The following is a 20,844-nucleotide window of genomic DNA, read 5'->3' as shown; positions in this document are numbered from 1 at the left end:
AAATCATTTCGGATCAATAACTCATCAACGAAATGACCGATTGACTTGATACTTCACATGTGCATTGGCCTTGGACAGTAGATGACCCTTATTGAAATTGGGCTAACTTGCTCAGAGGTCAAGGTCACTGTCAAAATAAGTGTGAAAATTGTTTCTAATAAAAAAACTCTTCAACGAATTGACTGATTACCGTAATTACTCTTTGTTTTCGGACACTAAGTTTTCGGACACCCCTTTTTTTTTAGCCAAAATAATTATTTTTCGTGACTCTTAATTTTTGGACACACGAGTTTTCGTCCATAATTAATGTCTCTTAAGTTTTCGGAAAGTATATTTTACAGCGTTATTTTACCAAATTTCGGTCCTGTTTTCGATATCTAATGACACTTCGATCATGGGGTTTTACAACCAGATTAACATCATAAAACATGGAAGGTGCATGCCTGAGGTCAACGGACCATTACATTAGCGTTATTGGGTAAATATCCTTGTAAACCGGTAATAAACAATGGTTTCGCCTGATATCATAAGCGTTATGACAATTACCAGGGGTAGTGCCAATTAACAATTATCTACCCCAATTGTACTATCCCTTCTCAGTAAAATAACTGTGACATTAATACTAAACGCTTCAAAATGTGATGCACCCTATTGCAAGTTTTACGAACAATAGAATGTGTTAGACAACAACTATTGGAAATGAACAAAGAAATAATTGTTTGCTTTTATTATTGCGTTAATTACAGGTTCATACTAGCGAGTATCAGTACATCACATGCTCATCTTTGAACTCGTTGGTCAAAGTTCAACCTTGTAGTAACTTTCTGTCAAATAAATTAAGCATTTACAATTATTTAAAATGCAGTGCAAACATATATAACTGTAATTTATACTATATGACATGGTACTTTACAAGCGCGTGATATTACCGGTAGTCGTTGATACAATTGACGCTATTTTTGGACACTTCAATTTTCGACTCTTAGTTTTTGGACACCTGTATTTTGTGAATATTTTTCGTATCTAAGTTTTTGGACACGAAATTTTTTAATTATTTTTAAGTGTCCAAAAACATAGAGTAATTACGGTAGCTTGGTTTTTCACATGTGCATTGGCTTTGGACAGTAGATGACCCCTATTGAAATTGGGCTAACTTGCTTAGAGGTCAAGGTCACTGTCACAATAAGTGTCTAATTGTTTCCGATCAATAACTCGTCAGCGAAATTGACCGATTTGCTTTTTACTTCACATTTGCATTGGCCTTGGACAGTAGATGACTACTACAGAAATTAGGGTCACTAGGTCAAAGGTGAAAGTCACTGCCTGAATAAGTGGCAAACTCGTTGCGGATCAATCACTCGTTTACCAATTGACCAATTGGCATGATACTTCCCATACCCATTGGCATTGGACAGTAGATGACCTTTAAAATTGGGGTCACTAGGTCAAAGGTCAAGGTCACTGTCACAATAAGTGTGAAAATCGTTTCCGATCAATCACTTCGTCAACAAATTGACCGATTTGCTTGATATATTTTACATGTGCATTTGCCTGGGACAGTAGATGACCCCTATTGAAATTTTGGGGTCACTAAGTCAAAGCCCTGTTGGGAGGAGGGAAATATGTCTCCGACCGTGGAACTCTTGTTTTTTTTTCAAAATGTATTCTTGTTTTATACTGGAGCTTTTTAGATCCAATGTTTACATTTATCAATATAAAGCATTTAATGACAAACTTCAATACATGCCAAAATCGGTGAAATGCACCTTTAAATGCCCCAACAGTTTTTTGTTTATGTCTGTTTTTTCTCTGAACAAATTATAGCATGTTTTGAAACACAGATTTACTTATTATACCTAGTAATACCATAATGCCTTATTAGCCCAATTTCAATAGGGATCATCTACTATTCAAGGCCAATGCACATGTGAAGTACCCAGCTAATCAGTCAATTCGTTGAAGAGATTTCGAGAGATACAGGGGGCTATATAGGAGTCACTTTGTCGGTCGGTCGGTCTGTCTGTCGGTCTGAAGGGTCTGTCCCGAAATTTCATCCGATCTCCACCAAACTTGGTCACAAGTTGTATCTAGATGATGTATAGGTCAAGTTTGAATATGGGTCATGCCGGGTCAAAAACTAGGTGACGGGGTCACTTAGTGTGTTTTAAACCGAAAGTTTGTCCGGACCTTAACTATGTCATTTATCGTTAGATTTTAAAATGACTTGAAACATTTGTTCACCATCATGGGACGATGTGTCGTGTGAAAAAAATACGTCAATATCTCCAAGGTCAAGGTCACACTTGGAGTTCAAAGGTCAAATGCTTGTCCGGGCCATAACATATAATTTATTGTGAGATTTTAAAATCTTTTGGCAAATTTGTTCGCCATCATTGCACGATGTGTCGCGCAAAAAAATTACGTCGATATCTCCTAGGTCAAGGTCACACTTTCAGTTCAAAGATCAAAAGTGGCCATAAATGAGCTTGTCTAGGAAAGAACTATGTCGTTCATTGTGAGATTTTAAAATCATTTGGCACATTTGTCCACCATCATTGGACGGTGTGTTGCGCAAAAGAATTACGTTGATATCTCCAAGGTCAAGGTCCCACTTTGAGTTCAAGGTCAAAAATGGCCATAAATGAGCTTGTCTGGGCCATAACTATTTTTTTCATTGTTAGATTTTAAAATTCTTTAGCACATTTGTTCACCATCATTGGACGGTGTGTTGCGCGAAAGAATTACGTCGATATCTCAAAGGTCAAGGTCACACTGTGAGTTCAAAGATCAAAAATGGCAATAAATGATCTTGTCCGGGCCATTACTATGTCATTCAGTGTGAGATTTTAAAATTACTTGGTTCATTTGTTCACAATCATTGGACAATGAGTCATGCAAAAGAATTACGTCGATATCTCCAAGGTCAAGGTCACACTTGGAGTTTAAAAGTGAAAAATGGCCATAAATTAGCTTGTCCGGGCCATAACTGTCATTCATTGTGAGATTTTAAAATGACTCTGTACATTAATTTTGTTAACAATCATTAGAAGGCATGTCGAGTGAAAGTAATTCAAGAGTGCAAAGGTCAAAATGACCAAAAATGATAATGGCATAATAATTCCTAAAAATCGCCATAAATTAGATTCTCTTGATTTGTGAAGACAGCATGCAAAATAGTCTGTGTCAATGTGGCACGTGGGGGTATACGTCACGTCTTTGACAAAGCTCTAGTTTTCATTCTTGTTTTAGATGAATGGAGAGGTACATGCCAATGTAAGTGAATTCCTGACAATGATTTGTATAAGAAACATTTATTCATGCTGTTATTTTTGTTGCAGGTATTTGTCAGTTGCCCCTGCTTCTGTCGCTAAGGAAGCTCCAGAATGCTAATGTGAACCTGTGTAACACGGAGGGTCTCACTCCCCTCATGATTGTGGCCCGAGCTGGGGACAGCTATCTCTGTGATGTATGTATTTACTGATGGAATTAAATCACACATTAATATAAATATCCAAATAAACAACATTTGAGATTATTTTGCAGTCATTCTAAAAGTAGTTTGGTTTGTAATTTGGTCAGTCAGTCTGCATAAAATGGTTAAAGATGGTGGCTCTGACTTCTATTTCACAAACAACAAAATTGCAACATAAACATGTCATCGCCATGGAGATGAGCATGACTAAGACACATATGTTATGATTCACACATTTCTATTTTTCTTTAAACATACCTGATAAATAAGTTTGAGGTATAAGTGGGGTTTGTGGCAATTCTCTGCTTATGGATTTTAATCTTGAAAAGGTAGAGCATATAGTTGTTGCTAAGTTTTGATGTCCAAATGCAAATTTTAAGGGCATTGTTTTTAGACAAATTTAGGTGTTTACGTTTTTCTATTTGTGTTGCTTAGTAGCTACAAATGCATCTGGTGTGCATTAACCAATCACTTAAGTGAAAACCCAACATCTCATAGGGTTGTCCGTTTAGCCCAGTGGTCAGTGCATGTGCTTCTCACCTAGGCGACCCTGGTTGAATCCCTGCCCCTGGTCTGTGTTTGATTTGTTGATAGTCACCATACCAGACAGGTTGAGTTTGCTCCGGGTACCCAGGCTTCACCAAAATTGAATGTCTTTCAGTAAAAAATAGCTGGTCATTACATTAGTATTTGAAATTCTTCCCAACTTGTGTGTGTCTTGTATGTAGTTTAGGGAAGGATGCTAGGGAAACACCTTGGGTCCTCTATTAATGTAGCCTCTGGTACAGGTGGGTCCTCTATTAATGCAGCCTCTGGTACAGGTGGGTCCTCTATTAATGCAGCCTCTGGTACAGGTGGGTCCTCTATTAATGCAGCCTCTGGTGCAGGTGGGTCCTCTATTAATGTAGCCTCTGGTACAGGTGGGTCCTCTATTGATGCAGCCTATGCCGCAAGTGGGTGCTCTTTTAATGCAGCCTCTGGTGCAGGTGGGTCTTCTATTAATGCAGCCTGTGGTGTAGGTGGGTCCTCTATTAATGCAGCCTGTGGTGCAGGTGGGTCCTCTATTAATGCAGCCTGTGGTGTAGGTGGGTTTTCTATTAATGCAGCCTGTGGTGTAGGTGGGTCTTCAATTATTGCCGCCTCTGGTGCAGGTGGGTCCTCTATTAATGCAGCCTGTGGTGCAGGTGGGTCCTCTATTAATGCAGCCTGTGGTGCAGGTGGGTCCTCTATTAATGCAGCCTGTGGTGTAGGTGGGCCCTCTATCAATGCAGCCTCTGGCGCAGGTGGGTCTTTTATTGATGCAGCCTTCTTCCACAGGTGGGTGCTCTATTTATGCAGCCTCTGGTGCAGGTGGGTCCTCTATAAATGCAGCCTTCAGTTCAGGTGGGTCCTCTATTAACGTAGCCTTCGGTGCAGGTGGGTCATCTATTAATGCAGCCTCTGGTGCAGGTGGGTCCTCTATTAATGTAGCCTCTAGTGCAGATGGGTCCTCTATTAATATGAACTCTAGCGCAGGTGGGTGCTCTATTAATGCAGCCTCTGGTGCAGATGGGTCCTCTATTAATGTAGCATCTGGTGCAGGTGGGTCCTCTATAAATGCAGCCTCTGGTGCAGGTGGGTCCTCTATTAATGCAGCCTCTGATGCAGGTGGGTCCTCTATTTATGCAGCCTCTGGTGCAGGTGGCTGCTCTATTAATGCAGCCTCTGGTGCAGGTGGGTCCTCTATAAATGCAGCCTCTGTGGCAGGTGGGTCCTCCATTAATGCAGCCTCTGGTGCAGGTGGGTCCTCTATTAATGCAGCCTCTGGTGCAGGTGGGTGTTCTATTAATGCAGCCTCTGGCACAGCTGGGTGCTCTATTAATGCAGCCTCTGGTGCAGGTGGGTCCTCTATTAATGCAGCCTCTGGTGCAGGTGGGTTCTCTATTAATGCAGCCTCTGGTGCAGAAGAACCGCATAAACTTCTAAAAACCCTGACACAAATATTGCAAAGATGGAGTGATTGATCCCCTCCTACTGATCAATTGACTAGTGCATGAATGTAGAACTCACCACAACTTATGACCATATAAAGTACATGGAAGTATATTGGGATAGACCAGGTGGGCCTCCTATCAATAATGCAAAACTATTGCACTATGTAATAACAAACCTTACGCATTATGAAGAATTATTGGTCATGAGATGTTAATTAGATGTTATATTGTTTTAATTTCAGACTCTGATGTGTTTGTTTGGTGCTGACCCTAACCAGCAAAATTCTACAACTAATAAGACAGCCTTGCACTATGCAACAGAAGGGAATCATGCAGAAATTGTTAAGTAGGCAAACATGTACTCACATGTACCTTTACATATTATTTTAATTTTGTCTTTGCCAAGAGCATCATTTATCAACATGGGCACACAAGCACCAATCTGGGACTTACTGGCATTCTTGGTTAAATGTTTTGGTAACATCTTCTTGGTCTCAAGTAAGGATATAGGTTTTTTGCTTTTCCTTGGAACAGCTGCTGAATTCCAATTGCTGACACTCCTATGATCATTTGAAATGTTTTTTGGTCTGTATCACTACATTTTATGGTCTGTATCACTACATTTTATGGTCTGCATCTCTACATTTTATGGTCTGTATCACTACATTTTATGGTCTGTATCACTACATTTTATGGTCTGTATCACTACATTTTATGGTCTGCATCTCTACATTGTATGGTCTGTATTACTACATTAAAATGTTTGTAAAATGGTCTGTATCAATACATTTTATAGCCTGTATCACTACATTTTATGGCCTTTGTCACAACATTTTATGGTCTGTATCACTACATTTTCAATTCTAATCACTTAAGTTAAATTAGAAACTGCACATCTTCCTCAAAGATGGAATTACACAACAAATGCTGTTAAGTACATGTTTTTTCATCTTAATGGCATCTTTCTCTCTCAGTTGTCTTATAAAACGAGGGGCAGATGTGAATATAGAAGACAAAGAGACTAGTCGCCCGGATGATGCGTTGACTGTCTCAGAAGAATGTCGTCAGATTATTCAGTTTGATCGGACTCAAAGATCAAACGCGATCTCACAGAAAGTCAAAGAGGTATGTTACATTTATCACCTCTTAAAAATTGACCATTTTTGTATTCACCAAATGCTTTTCACCATTGTTGTTTTGCTATGCTTGAAAAAAAATTGTGAAAAAAAACATTTTTGATAATTCATAACTTAAATTGCATTGTGTTAGGTTAATTCGATTACAAAACAGTCTACTCTTGTTATCTCGACATCTCATATCTAGATTTTCTTGATATATTGAGGTAAGCTCAATGTCCCAACTTTTTTCCTTCTTTATCTATATAAATAAACATCGCATATCTCGATTTTCGTTATCTTGAATAATTCAATATCTTGATATAAAAATTTGTCCCGAGTCCCGATTTTTCATGTATTTACTGTGGTTTATCTTGAATTGCGAATAACTGTCCCAGTGTCGGCAAAGGTGAGAAATTTTTTCTTTGATACTTTTACCGTCCCGCTTCGCCCGGCTGCTCCCAATACTGTGCTGTAGATAATTGATCATTTAATTGCATCAATGACCACACGTGTCCAATGTCGTTAGCCATTAACACTTGAGTAAGGCCTATCACTTGAACTGCAAATAACTGCAACGAGGGCTGCGATTGTTGTTTACGTCTCGTCTGTCAAATGACAGGTGGCGCAAGATCAGCAGGCGCCTGTGTTTGACGTCATTTTGATAGTAGACTGTGCGCGATTATAGCTTATCACACAAAATTACTGGCAAGAATCTGCGATATGTTTGATTTTTAAACTTTTGTTGTCCTGTTCTAATAATCGATTGAACTTTTGCATTTCAAATTACAAAATGTACATGTACAGTTCATTATTTTTTTAACATAAAAAAATTGTAAGAAACGCGCATTGAATCTCATACTGTAATTATTATGCCGTTGTGAGTATTATGCCACACAGTGACGGCTTTAGTTAGACCACTTAGCAGGTATTTAAATGTTAAAAACAAGGTAAATTTTCGTCCCATTTTTTCTTTGAAAATGCCAAATCGGATATCTCGAGCTCTCGTTATATCGATATTTTTTCTTGTTCCCGCCGACTTCGAGATAACGAGAGCAGACTGTATTATATTTATTTGCTTTATACCAACTATTTTCTGAAAAGATATTACATATAATAGCAGTTCCACTACACAGCCCAGTATTAATGGTTCAAAATAATTGTATGGATAAGTATTCACTCAGTCCATATTAAGTATAAATAGAGAGTTTTTGTTTTCAGGACACTCTCTACCCTATTGATCTGCGTCCTACAGACCTTACTGTTGTTGACGATGAAGGTTACACTCTACTCATGATTGCTGCAATGAATAATAGGTCAGTTTTCTGAATTAATTTTATTAAAGTTGGTCATGCTTCTAAATGGATTTGTTGGTAGCTACATATTTTATAACTGCTCATAGAAATATGAAAACATTGACCTAACATGAATTTGTAATTAAAAAATTAAACCAGGTTTGATAAATTATGTGTAAATTTCACTTATTAATTTTATTGGTAAGATATTGTTAATACATTTTATATTTAATTACAGCGTTATTTAAGTATTGGAAATCTTACAAAGTATACATCTAATAATCTCATGCTTGCATTTGTTCACAGAATTCACAATCTTGAGGTATTGCTTCAAGTTTTCAAGCTTCACGTTTCCAAGCTTCACGTTTCCCCACTTACCATTAATGCCCAGCATGGTGAAGTAAGACTGCGTATATATTACCTGCGCCACGTGTATATGAGTCTTATTCTGTGTGTGGCCAGCGTAGCTCTAGACCGGCCTGGGGGCCGTTTCATCAAAGATCGTACGACAATCTTAATTTACGGCCTAATTTTGGAGACTGAAAATACAAAAGCTGTTCATCAATATGCATTCAAAATATAAACCATATGTGAGAAAACAATGAAATGAATAGATATACGTAAAAATAATAGTATTATTATTTGATGTTTAGTTAAAATATGTCTTTGAAATTTGTGTCGTATTCCAATTTTGTCGTACGATTGTTGATGAAACGAACCCCTGCCCGTTTGCACATTATGGTCAGGAGCTATATCGTCAAACGTGACCACAAAACTTTGCATGACACAGAAAATGCGCATGATTGTCTTATGACATAAGACTCATTTTTGCATGACACCTGCATTTATTTGTTGTTTTGACCTACCATTTGAGCTTAATTCATTTTCTTGGTATGATCGTGGTTTTATGGCACAATTTATTAGTGGTCTTCATTTTATCAAAAGTATTCAACTGACAGTACAATATGATTTGATGTAATACATGTATAAGTATTTTTTGTTGTGCTTTTTAACACTTTAAATGTACAATTATTGACATGTTTATGATTATTTGATTTGATTTTGTATTTAATTCTTATATATCTAGTCTGGTTTAACTGCACTTGCCCTTGCTGCAAAGGCTGGACATCACCTCTGCTGTGAAGAGCTTTTAAGGTTTGATATGATTGGAAATTATTACAGTGGTGTGATTTAAGGATCAGCCCAGGGGAGGAAAATTCCCTACCCCCTCCTCCATATGTGCTGCAATTAAACCTTTCATTTTTACATAGACCCATGACTATTTGTAAAATAAGTGTAACATCAAAAGGAGGAAATCAGCTGAAAGGAGGAGAAATCACGACCCTGTGATTGTAAATAATGTTCAGTTCATTTTGCTTTTTATGCCTTCAAAGGTGGGCATATAGTGATCCCATTTCCGTCCGTCTGTCTGTCTGTTCGTTTGTCTGTCTGTGTGTCGTCTGTCTGTGTCTGATAGTCCGTCACACTTTGCGTTTAGGTTTCCAAAAATATTCATGACTTCTATGTTGCTTCAGATGTAACCTGTCTATTTGGTATACATGTGTATATGTACAAGGCCTTTCCAAACGCACACAAATTTTTACCCCTTTGACTTTGACCTTGAACTTAGGGTCCGCGTATAGGTTTCGAAATCTGCGTTTAGGTTTCGAAAAAGCATTTTTTGGGGGCATATGTCATACTATGGTGACAGCTCTTGTTAAAGCTATGTACTTATTATACAAACATCACAAGTAGCATGAGGGTGATGGGCAGCTGCTGGGGCTAGATTTCATGTTCTGGCCTACTGTAGAATAATATATATATATAATTAATATTAACCCTATCGGCATGAAATGTGGCAGCATTGTTTGTAGGCATACTAACTCGGTCAATAACAATAAACAGACAGATCTCCTGAAGCAATTATGAATTAGGGCCCTTGAATTGTCTCAAGATGGTCACATAAGCCTCATCTGAACTCAACAAGTTTGTTTCAGACTAATCATGATACATGGCGATAATTTTTCAGGGCATAATTTCTAGGCCAAGTTTGATTACTAGCCATATCACTTGAAGCTCATAGGAATTATCCAAAATTTGCCAAGTGGGCTCACTAAATAGTTTTAATTTTTATAATCATCAAACTTCATGTATGGGACCCAGATCTTTCTGTGGGTTGATTGTGTGACAAGTTTTCACTCTTGTGAAGTGTATGTATTAAGCACAAAAACGACTTTTGAGTATTTAATTCAAACTGTTCATGTTCAAGTAATTAGATGCTATGGTCTGTTGTGTTGCCAATCTGATGTTGATTTTCCATGACTTCTGTGCAATAGTGCTGTGTTGCATTTGTGATGATGTGTTCTGTCCCTAGTGTTTTTTTTGTTGATTACATGGAGATTAAAGGGGGTATGCAAGATTTTGTCAAATATTTATGAATTTATATAAAATGTGTAAAAAACTTATTATACATAATTTATGCCCCCTTTCGAAGAAGAGGGGGTATATTGCTTTGCTCATGTCGGTTGGTCGGTAGGTCGGTCGGTCCGTCCACCAGGTGGTTGTCATACGATAACTCAAGATCGCTTGGGCCTAGGATCATGAAACTTCATAGATACATTGATCATGACTCGCAGATGACCCCTATTGATTTTGAGGTCACTAGGTCAAAGGTCAAGGTCACGGTGACTCGAAATAGTAAAATGTTTTTTTGAATGATAATTCAAGAATGCATACGCGGCCAACAGGGCACACTCTAAACAATATTACTGAAGCAACTGGTCTGTAATCCTAAATCTATAATTATCAGTCCAATGAAACATCATCCTTTTAGTAAAATACAGTGGATCAGTAAAAATATTATCAGAAAATGAGATTTTTTGTATATTTTGTATATTAAATATTGTGTTAATGTTTAATTTTGTTGATTAATATAAATATAAGCAGGACAGGGGAGGTAATACACTACAGGGGAAACAACATTCGGTACCCCTCGCAGATTATCATAATCGGACTCGGGAGAAATACGGGTTGAAAGTAGTCCGCCCATGTGATACCATTCTAAGAATGTTACAACAACAAAAACAATAACAACGATGGCGTCCATAATTCCTGTAGAGTTTGTACTTGCTCTGGCTTCAGAGCATAGAAAATCACCATTTTCATCTTTGCAAAATGTAAACAACTCGCAAAACCGGTCATGTTTGTTTTTACTATGTAATTTTGATTCGCGTAGGCCCGTGTAGGTAGACCGCAATACCGCTTCCGAAATGTGTATTCATACTATCTCCTTCGAGGTACTTATCCGATGTTTGACGGAAAGGGCCGAGAATGTGCGATTGGGGAAACAAATGCAATAAGTTTAAATTTATTGTTACAGATTTGCCTCCCTTGCAATATATTTAAATTTTACCAAATGTTAGGTTAACTGCATTTTTGTAATGCATACTACTACTGCTACCACTACTACTACTACAACTACTACTACTACTACTGCTACTACTGTTGCTGCTGCTGCTGCTGCTGCTACTACTACTACAACTACTTCTACTACAACTACTTCTACTACTACTACTACTACTACTACTACTACTACTACTACTACTACTACTACTACTACTACTACTACTTCTACTGCTACTACTACTACTACTACTACTACTACTACTACTACTACTCTACTACTACTACTACTACTACTACTACTACTACTACTACTACTACTACTACTACTACTACTACTACTACTACTTCTACTACTGCTCTACTACTACTACTACTACTACTACTACTACTACTACTACTACCACTACTACTACTACTACTACTACTACTACTACTACTACTACTACTACTTCTACTACTACTACTACTACTACTACTACTACTAATACTACTACTACTACTACTACTATTTCTTCTGCTACCACCACCACCACCTACTACTACTACTACTCTATTACTACTACTACTACTACTACTACTACTACTACTACTACTACTACTACTACTACTACTACTACTACTTCTACTACTACTCTACTACTACTACTACTACTACTACTACTACTACTACTACTACTACTACTACTACTACTACTACTACTACTACTACTACTACTACTACTACTTCTTCTGCCACCACCACCACCACCACCACCACCACCACCACCACCACCACCCACCACCACCACCATTCACAGTGACAAAAAACGTATTCACACAATGGCTGCTACTACAACTTATAGCCCATATAGGGGGGCATACATGTTTTACAAACAGCCCTTGTTCAATATAAATTAAAATAAAAGTTAAGAAGAACATGTGTCGAAAAATGCGAAATAAGCCAGATATTTAAATCTGAAATCGAAATTGTCTGTGCAGTTGAATTTGCCAGCATGTATATCATGCATGTACGATGTGATTTTAAATTTAGTTTTATGGATCATTTTCATTTCCTGCAACGATATCTATTCATATGACACACAAACACTAACTCCGATCCTAATAAAAAGACGAATGGTTTGGTTACTGTAGGAAAATATGTACGAAATATCTTCGTCATAATCGGCTTTGTGGCACTAATTTGTCTTTGCTGCATTTTATGAAATTCGTCTTCAATGCATAATTTTTCTTGCCTATTTTGTGTTATTGTAACATATTTTTATCAATATATTACAATTTAACACATATAAAAATCGTGCGTACCCACTTTAAACCAGTTTTGTATTTGATATCAATTATAAACTGATTATTCCTATCTGTAGATACGATGCCTGTCCTGGTATCAAGGACATGAAGGGACAGCTGGCCCTGCACCATGCAGTCCTCAACAACCACGAGTCAGTTGTCGACATGTTATTGAAGAAGTTTCCCGCAGCTTACACTGTATGTAGCCCCTTTGGCCCTTGACAATATGAAGGCCATGTGAGAATTTGGGTTAAGTGTGGTCAAGAACTAGATCACTGGGTCAAGTCTTTTACAATTATGGTCCGTCAGTTCAGTTTAGCCCTTAAGGACGATCATTGCCCTCTTGAGTAATGAATTATAACATTGCACCATATTATTTATGAGCATTGTTGAATAACTGAAAATCATAAATGACGTTTGAATATTTGTGTAAGAAGTCAGGTTACTGGTAATTTAAGTAAAAAATCCATTGGTTTCTGCTTTTTTTCATTATTTCTATGTATTTAAAGGTTTCATGTTTTTATTGCAGGGTTTATACTATGCACTTAGAATATGTAGACACCCTACAATTCATGATAAACTCAACAAAGCTTGGGAAAAGTAAGCAATTTTATTTTGATGTCTTTCTTGTTTATTTGTCCTTGTCATGAATTCATGTTTTTAATATAAATTCAAGACGATATTATTTTGTTGAAACATAGTCATTAAAATTATCAATAAATGGAGTAGCCATGGGTTATTTTGAAATTATTGATGGGTAATTTTTTATTATTTTTCTATGGATTTGTAGGTGTAATTCATGTTCTTGAACATGTGAAAGCAAAATGGTGACAAACAAATCTATTTCCTCATTATGTTGCAAAAAACACATGTTAGCACAACAAATGTTATGTTGGAGTCCACAAAAAAACATTAACATTATGTTTGTATGCTTCATATTTTTAACTTGTTGCAATATCATTTTAAATGTTTATTAATTCTAATGATGTAACATAGATTATTTGCGAAATTTGTATGTATATATTAAGTTAATTTCATAATTTTGGCACATCAGAAATTCAAACTGTTACGTTATAAATGCAATAACGACTGTTCATCTGTCAATTATTTCTTCATTGTACCATAAAACCTAATTATTTTAACTTATTTCTGGGAAAACGGGGCTTAAAGTTCTAGCGTACACAGGCTAATATGGGACAGCATGCACTTTCCACTTAAACTGAATTTTGGCTAAGAAGAGACTTCCTTTAAATGAAAAAAAACAACAAGAATTAAGCCCTGCTTTTCTAGAATGGTTCATTTAATCTGACTTACTCTTATGTGCATGCAGGCGTCAGGACCAGATAGTGTTACCGGTATTGAGGATCTGTGCCATGGAGGGAGACGCAGGGAAGCTCTATTGTACCCTGGAAGAGGGGGACTATGTCAATGCCAAGGTGAGCTTGTGGTGCTACAGTTGATTGAAAAATGTGTAGTGCTTGGAATCTTATATTTAAAGGATTGGATAAAATTCAAGGGAAGTAATAACTTTTAAAGGGAGATGATTTCTATACCTGCCAAATGATAAATAGAAATTTTATTTCAATGCGGCGCAGTAGGGGGCATTGTGTTTCTGACAAACACATCTCTTGTTAGGTCACTAGGTCAAAGGTCAAGGTCACTGTGACCTCTAAAAAAGAAATAATTTTGACTAGCTTTCGCAGCCGAGCGTGGCACCCGTTGTGCAGTGCTCTTGTTTAGCAATTAAGCCCAATTTTTATTTTCATAGCCTCATATCTGTGAGCCGTAGCACAATATTGGGTTTACCATGCTATCAAAAAGGAAAAAAGAGTTATATATATGGGAAGTTTCCAAATATCGTTCTATAATTATAAATTGAAAATACTGGTTTTTGTTGGGTTATGAGCTAAATTTATTGTGTGCCGTGTTCCACGATATTTTGGATATGAACAGTAATTTTATATATTTATAAGAAAAGTGGTATTTATTGTTGTACCACCATATGTCCAGCGTGGTCTGTTGTTGCTAAAAACTATTATTTCAGTTGTATCTAAATGAGCTATATTTTCCACAAACATCAGGCATACAATGTCAGGTAATGTTAGGTATTCCATTCGAAACAAAATGTTCAGACCCACAAGTTTCACATAGCATTACTGATATTGCTGATAATTAATCAATAGATACATCAACAAGAGCTGGTCTTGTCACCTGTTACTGGTACCAATATTACATTGGAAAAACTATAATATATATATATAGTAATTTGACAATGATTTCTATACTTTGCAGCAGAACTAGTCACAGCTGTTTTGTGTACTTTAGCACAGTAATAGAGTGAGCTGTATATATTTTTATGCACCCGGATCAAATGATTGGGGGTGTATTGTTTTTGGCCTGTCTGTCGTTGTGTGTGTCCCAACATTTTAACCTTGGTCATAACTTTTGCAATATTGAAGATAGCAACTTGATATTTGGCATACATGTGTATCTCATGTAGCTGCACATTTGAGTGGTGAAACGTCAAGGTCAAGGTCATCCTTCAAGGTCAAAGGTCAAATATATGGCTTCAAAGTGCAGTAGGGGGCATTGTGTTCCACAAACACAGCTCTTGTTTAGTATATTAATGACTTTACCTTTAATTCTGTTACATTACATTGTGGTTTATATTATCAAATGCATTTTTAAAGTCAATATACAGTAGACTCTGCCAATACCGGACTCTCCGATTACCGGAAATCTCCAGATTCCGAACGGTCAGGCCAGTCCTGTATTTTCCCCTTCTATTTCTTTGATGAAAAATGTTGAATAAACCAAACTCTGTCAAAACCGGAAACCGAACAGATATCTCCTTGAATTTCGTCATTTTCAACGTAAAATGCATTGAGTACACTGGACGGTCCAAATTCTCAAGACGCCCGAGGCGTGTAAATACCTAGTCAGCACGGCGCGTGCAGTGTCACACATTCCACTCGCGCAATTATTGATAATCGCATTAAACATACCATAAAGGTGTCAAGTCGTTACCGTGCTATTGAAGTCCGATTAAATAATGTAAAGATAACTGTGCATGGCTATTATAGACGTGCGGTAACACCAAAAAGTGATTGACACGATCATGTTATTAAGCTTATGATAAACAATTTAATTACAAAATTAATGCATGCCGTTGCGACGATCACTTTCTTGTAATCTTCTTCAGAAATGTGCTTTGAAGCAGAGAGTTATCTCGGACTTTTTCAAGAAATTGTGAACTTCGTGCATGTGTAGGCAGGGCCGTACCCAGGATTTTTTTACTGGGGGGGCCCAACCAGGGAGGGTTTGGGAGGGGTCCCCCCCTCCCTATATATATACTTTTTTTAATTTGGCACTTTGCAAGGTGAATTTTAATGCTTATAAAAAAGTATTTTGTGATATGAATTAATGGAATATAACAAGTGAATAAGCACATTTCGGAAGTCTTAAACTTTAAACATTGGTGTGAATTCACAACAATATTAAAAGCTTTAGATTTCCGAAACTTACAGATTTAAACTGACAATTATCCACATCAACTCTCGTATTGCTTCCACCATTTTTTTCACAAATCAATAACGTCACAGGTTTTTTTAAATCTGATTTTTTGGAAAGACCTTGTCATTTTTGAGGAAAAAAAATGCGCGAAACGCCTAATATTTGGGGGAAATAATGAAAGTCTTAAATAATCAATTTAACATATTTAACTGTTTTCAAACAAATTCAAGGAAAGAGATGATTTAATTATACAATATTTTCTACACTGGATCAGGTTAACTTATATAATGAGATCAATTTGTTGTTTCAATTTTCATTTTTTTACCAATGAGCCATTAATAGGTTGATATTACTCAATTCTCGGTACTCAATTATTTTAAATACTGAATTCTGCCAAATTCTTATCTGTTGCTCGGCAAATTTATGAATCTGTTTTTCTTTTAAACAAACACGTTAACTATCCAATCGTAGTCTTTTCCAGTGATTTCCTTTCAAAAATTATAAATACTCAGTTTTATTACCTTTGTCAGTGTTTTTGTTCCGGTTCAAATTTAGGGCCCTATTCTCAATGCAAAAAGTATATATTGGGACCTAAAAATTCCCAATAAAAGGTTTAAAAAAAATACTTTGAGAAGGGAACAATACGTCTAGGGCCTTCTCAAAGAAGAAAAAACTTGGACGGCAATTATCAGACCATAGTCTACGAACTCCTGTAGCAGTTGCTTCCATTCGCTGCACGTATCAAAATACATGTTTCATCAACCATCGATAGATGAAGCATTCATGATCACAAGGGGGACTGATCGGGGATGTGTGTACAAGGCGATAAGAAAACATTGCCTAGAGGCTTATCTCGATTGGCGAGCGTTAATCCCCTTGTTAATCAGGGACAATTAAACATAGCTGCTCTTTTGTTTTGAGGGAAAATATACTGTGGGCCCTTGCACGAGAGAAAAAAATGCAGTGGGCCGATTATTAAAAAAAATTATAGTTCGACAGCCAGCTGGGGGGGGGGCCCGGGCCCCTGGGCCCATGGCCTGGGTACGGGCCTGGTAGGTTTTGACAAGACTTGCTGAGATTATGAATGTCTTGAAAATATGACGCTGTTTCTTTGCGTGTGTGTGCGTGTATGTTTTGTGAAATGTGTTATGTCTTGAATAATAAACCGCGTGTCCACAACAATCATATTTGTGTCGTAATTCGTCAAAATTGTCTATGACGTTTTGCGCTTCCTAGTTGTAAAAATTAAAACTTAATTAATTCAGAGCTATTTAAAGTGAACTTGAGCAAGACTCACTCGCCTATATGACAAATGTCACGTACGCATGTACATGTACGTACATGGGTATAAAGCACCACACTCACTTTGGGATTACTCAAAGTCGGTATGGAATGTTTATTGCTTTTAATCGAATAAAACACATTTTTGAAGAATACTTTAAACATGAACATTACATGATTACAGTTATCACATGGTGCATGTACATGTATATGGTTTGTTCATATTTTGGCAATATGTCTACTCTTAGTAAACCGGAACTCTCTGAAAACCGGATGATCAGGTCGGTCCCCAGACCGTCCCGTTTACAGAGAGTCTACTGTATAAGCAATAGAATCTACCACCCTCTTTTAACCAATATTTTTGAGTTTTGCTTGAAGGCAAAATACATTATTGCCCGTCCAAAACCCTGCTTGAGATTAATAAATCAATTGTTTTTTTCTTCCCAAACATATAATCATTTATTCAATATACTGGATAATATTTTATTAATTTTATCTAAACAAGCAAACCTGTACATATTTAAATGATTTTGAATGAAAATCCAATGCTTGACCATTATAATAAACTGTATTACAGAGTGACTTGGAGAGTCAACCAGCGATGTTTTATGCTGTTGAAAACAGCCATGTGGATGTGTTGAAACTTCTTTTAGAGGTAACGTCCTGTCCTTGAATTCGGAATCATGTAGCTGCTGTACATGTATTTTACATGATAATCAGAGCAGTGGAAATAAGTTTTCTTAATATGAGTCGCATTCTGAGAAAACTGGGTTTAATGCATGTGCGTAAAGAGTCGTCCCAGATTAGCCTGTGCAGTCCGCACAGGCTCATCAGGGACCACACTTTCCGCCTTAACTGGATTTTTGTGTAGAAGAAACTTCCTTTAAACAAAAAATACCATAAAAGCGGAAAGTGTTGTCCCTGATTAGCCTGTGGGATGACATTTTACGCACAAGGCTCATATGGGCTTCAAGATCAAGCAAGCTGATCAGTTTATGCTGCAAGTAAACAATTGCTTAGTGATACACTTATATGTTGTAACTAAACTGCCATCAACGATTAATGCATCCACGAATGTAAAAAGGTCATCGTGGTGTAATGGATATGGTGTCTGCCTAGCAACGGGAGGACATAGGTTCAATCCCCACTGTGGGAGTTTTTTTATACCCCCAGATCAAAAGGGGTATATTGTTTTTGGCTTGTCTGTCATTGTATGTATGTGTGTGTGTGTCCCAAAACTTTAACCAAAACTTTAACCTTGGTCATAACTTTTGCAATATTCAAGATAGCAACTTGATATTTGGCATGCATGTGTATCTCATGGAGCTGCACATTTTGAGTGGTGAAAGGTCAAGGTCACCCTTCAAGGTCAAAGGTCAAAAAAACAAATTCAAAAACTTTAACCAAAACTTTAACCTTCTTCATAACTTGTTGCAATATTGAAGATAGCAACTTGATATTTGGCATGCATGTGTATCTAATGGAGCTGCAAATTTTGAGTTGTGAAAGGTCAAGGTCATCCTTCAAGGTCAAAGGTCAAATTTATGGCTTCAAAGCGGCGCAATAGGGGGCATTGTGTTTCTGACAAACACATCTCTTGTTTAGATCTCCCCCGATGACATCAAGTACTCAGGTTCTAGGCCTTGGAAACGGACAAGAGAGGGTTTTTAATAAGTAGGAAGTACTTTACGTGCAATTGAGCTAAAATTAAAATGTTTTAACTACACTAAGTGTCCATTGTATTTAAATTAGTCTGAAATATTATCTGATGAACACATTTATATATCCCAAGTCAAGCAGTTAAAGTACTTTATAAACAAAGCAATTTGCATTTTGTTTGCAATTTCCTACAAGCCAGAGGTAATGTTGTGATTTACAAAATTGCCTGAGAATTAGTCCTTGAACAGAAGAGAGGGAGTTTTAAACTGCCTGTGACTTAAAGCATTTATGTCTTTTGTTCATCACATTTTTATGCTTGTTTATTGTCCCCTGGTTTGCGCTCTGTGCTTCAGTCTGTCTGTCCGTCCGACATATTGTTCTGGATCATGCGATAATTTCAAAAGTTCTTCATATTTTTTCATGAAACTTGAAACTTGGACAAATTGCAATATGGAGATTTTGCACGTCAATTCATTTTGTTCCTAAGTCAAGATTTCTGGTTGCTATGGCAACAATTTTTTTTTTATTACTGACATTGGTGGAGTTTCACTGGTAGGAGACCATATTGCTTGGCAATCTCTTGTTTCAAACATGCCCTTAATAGTTATTAGACTAAAAAACACTCGCCATGCAAAAATTGGTCTTATGCCATATGGTGGCCAGCGTAGCCCCAGATCAGACTGCATGCAGGTGCTAGCTGGACTTCAGCTATGCAGCCAGCATACCCATTATTTCACAGAGAGGACTAGATCTGAAGCGCAGGGATGTACGGTCTGGGAACACAGTTCTACACGTTGTGTCACAGACTGGTAACACTGCAATGACCAAGTTCTTGCTGGGCTACTGTGGGGGAAGTGAGAACCAGCCTAAGAGACAGGCCAGTCTGGACGTGAATGCCATGAATAATGACAGGAAGACACCCCTGCAGATCTGTGCAGAGAAAGGTATCGGTGAAAACATCAATAGTATTTTATACAGCAAAACAATTTATTTGTAATATTACCTTTTCAGACTGTTTAGGAATTTGGTTATTGCATATCAGAGCTAGTGTTGCAGATTTGAGAAGCATGTAATAAAGGACACACAACCTTAATGAATTGCAAATAAATTTGGAGGAGACAACTGTGATATATATGCATCATTAAAAGTGCTAAGTCTGATCATATTTACCTGATAATCAGTGTGTGTGATTCGATACTTATAGTCCATCTGATTTTTCATTACATCATTGTAAGAGGACTCAATTTACTGACACAAGTGTTTGTTATCAGTGCAATTTTAATGGTTGCATGTTAAAAAAATGTTAAATTGCCTATATGCTTCTTTTATAACTTAGAAATTCTATGATAGGATTGCTTTGATATTATGATATGTGGCATAGCAGATTTTTTGCCTGACAAGCTCTAGTCATTATACATGTATTTGGAGAGATTTTTTTAAAATATTGTTTTTCTTTAAAAAAAATGTTTAGGATTACTGAGTTTATAGTAGTGTGATTGTTTTTAAGGCTTTGTGAACATAGTGAAGCTGTTCATAGAGAATGGTGCTACTACGGCAATACTCAATAAGCAGGGCACCTTGTTCACCTCACCCGAGTATGAGGGCGCCAGAATACTTATTGAAGCCTGTAGAAACACCCACACAGAGTTGGTCATGAAGCTGGTTGCAGATAAATCAAAGAAAGCATTAAAACAGCTTGAAAAAGTGTTTCTGGTAAGAATCAAGAAAAAATCAATCCAACTTCAAAAATATCTTTCTGATAAACATGAAAAATAACGTTTAATCAATACTCTGCCCTGATAAGCATATTATTGGAGAGCAAATCGGAAGAAAAGTGAATCTTGTTT

The 20,844-nt window shown here is 37.0% G+C and overlaps 1 protein-coding gene across 9 annotated transcripts in view; it reads left to right on the top strand.

Moving 5' to 3' along the window:
- Positions 1–20,844, top strand: part of LOC127853214 (serine/threonine-protein phosphatase 6 regulatory ankyrin repeat subunit B-like) — a 91,697-nt gene that overhangs the window by 43,466 nt on the left and 27,387 nt on the right. For 8 of the 9 annotated variants that reach the window (XM_052387558.1, XM_052387538.1, XM_052387528.1 and 5 more), the window contains 12 exons: positions 3,339–3,466; positions 5,688–5,791; positions 6,420–6,570; positions 7,782–7,876; positions 8,162–8,255; positions 8,943–9,010; positions 12,622–12,742; positions 13,074–13,144; positions 13,875–13,980; positions 17,916–17,993; positions 19,737–19,941; positions 20,505–20,710. In XM_052387558.1, the coding sequence (XP_052243518.1) occupies positions 3,339–3,466; positions 5,688–5,791; positions 6,420–6,570; positions 7,782–7,876; positions 8,162–8,255; positions 8,943–9,010; positions 12,622–12,742; positions 13,074–13,144; positions 13,875–13,980; positions 17,916–17,993; positions 19,737–19,941; positions 20,505–20,710 (1,427 nt within the window). The remainder of the gene's footprint in view (positions 1–3,338; positions 3,467–5,687; positions 5,792–6,419; positions 6,571–7,781; positions 7,877–8,161; positions 8,256–8,942; positions 9,011–12,621; positions 12,743–13,073; positions 13,145–13,874; positions 13,981–17,915; positions 17,994–19,736; positions 19,942–20,504; positions 20,711–20,844) is intronic. The other variant, XM_052387568.1, reaches the window with a different exon arrangement.

This window comes from Dreissena polymorpha, chromosome 1 (genome assembly GCF_020536995.1).
Source record: "Dreissena polymorpha isolate Duluth1 chromosome 1, UMN_Dpol_1.0, whole genome shotgun sequence".
NCBI classification, from domain to species: Eukaryota; Metazoa; Mollusca; class Bivalvia; order Myida; family Dreissenidae; genus Dreissena; species Dreissena polymorpha.
The sequence above is the reverse complement of the archived record's forward strand: the minus strand, read 5'-3'. Positions and strand labels throughout refer to the sequence as shown.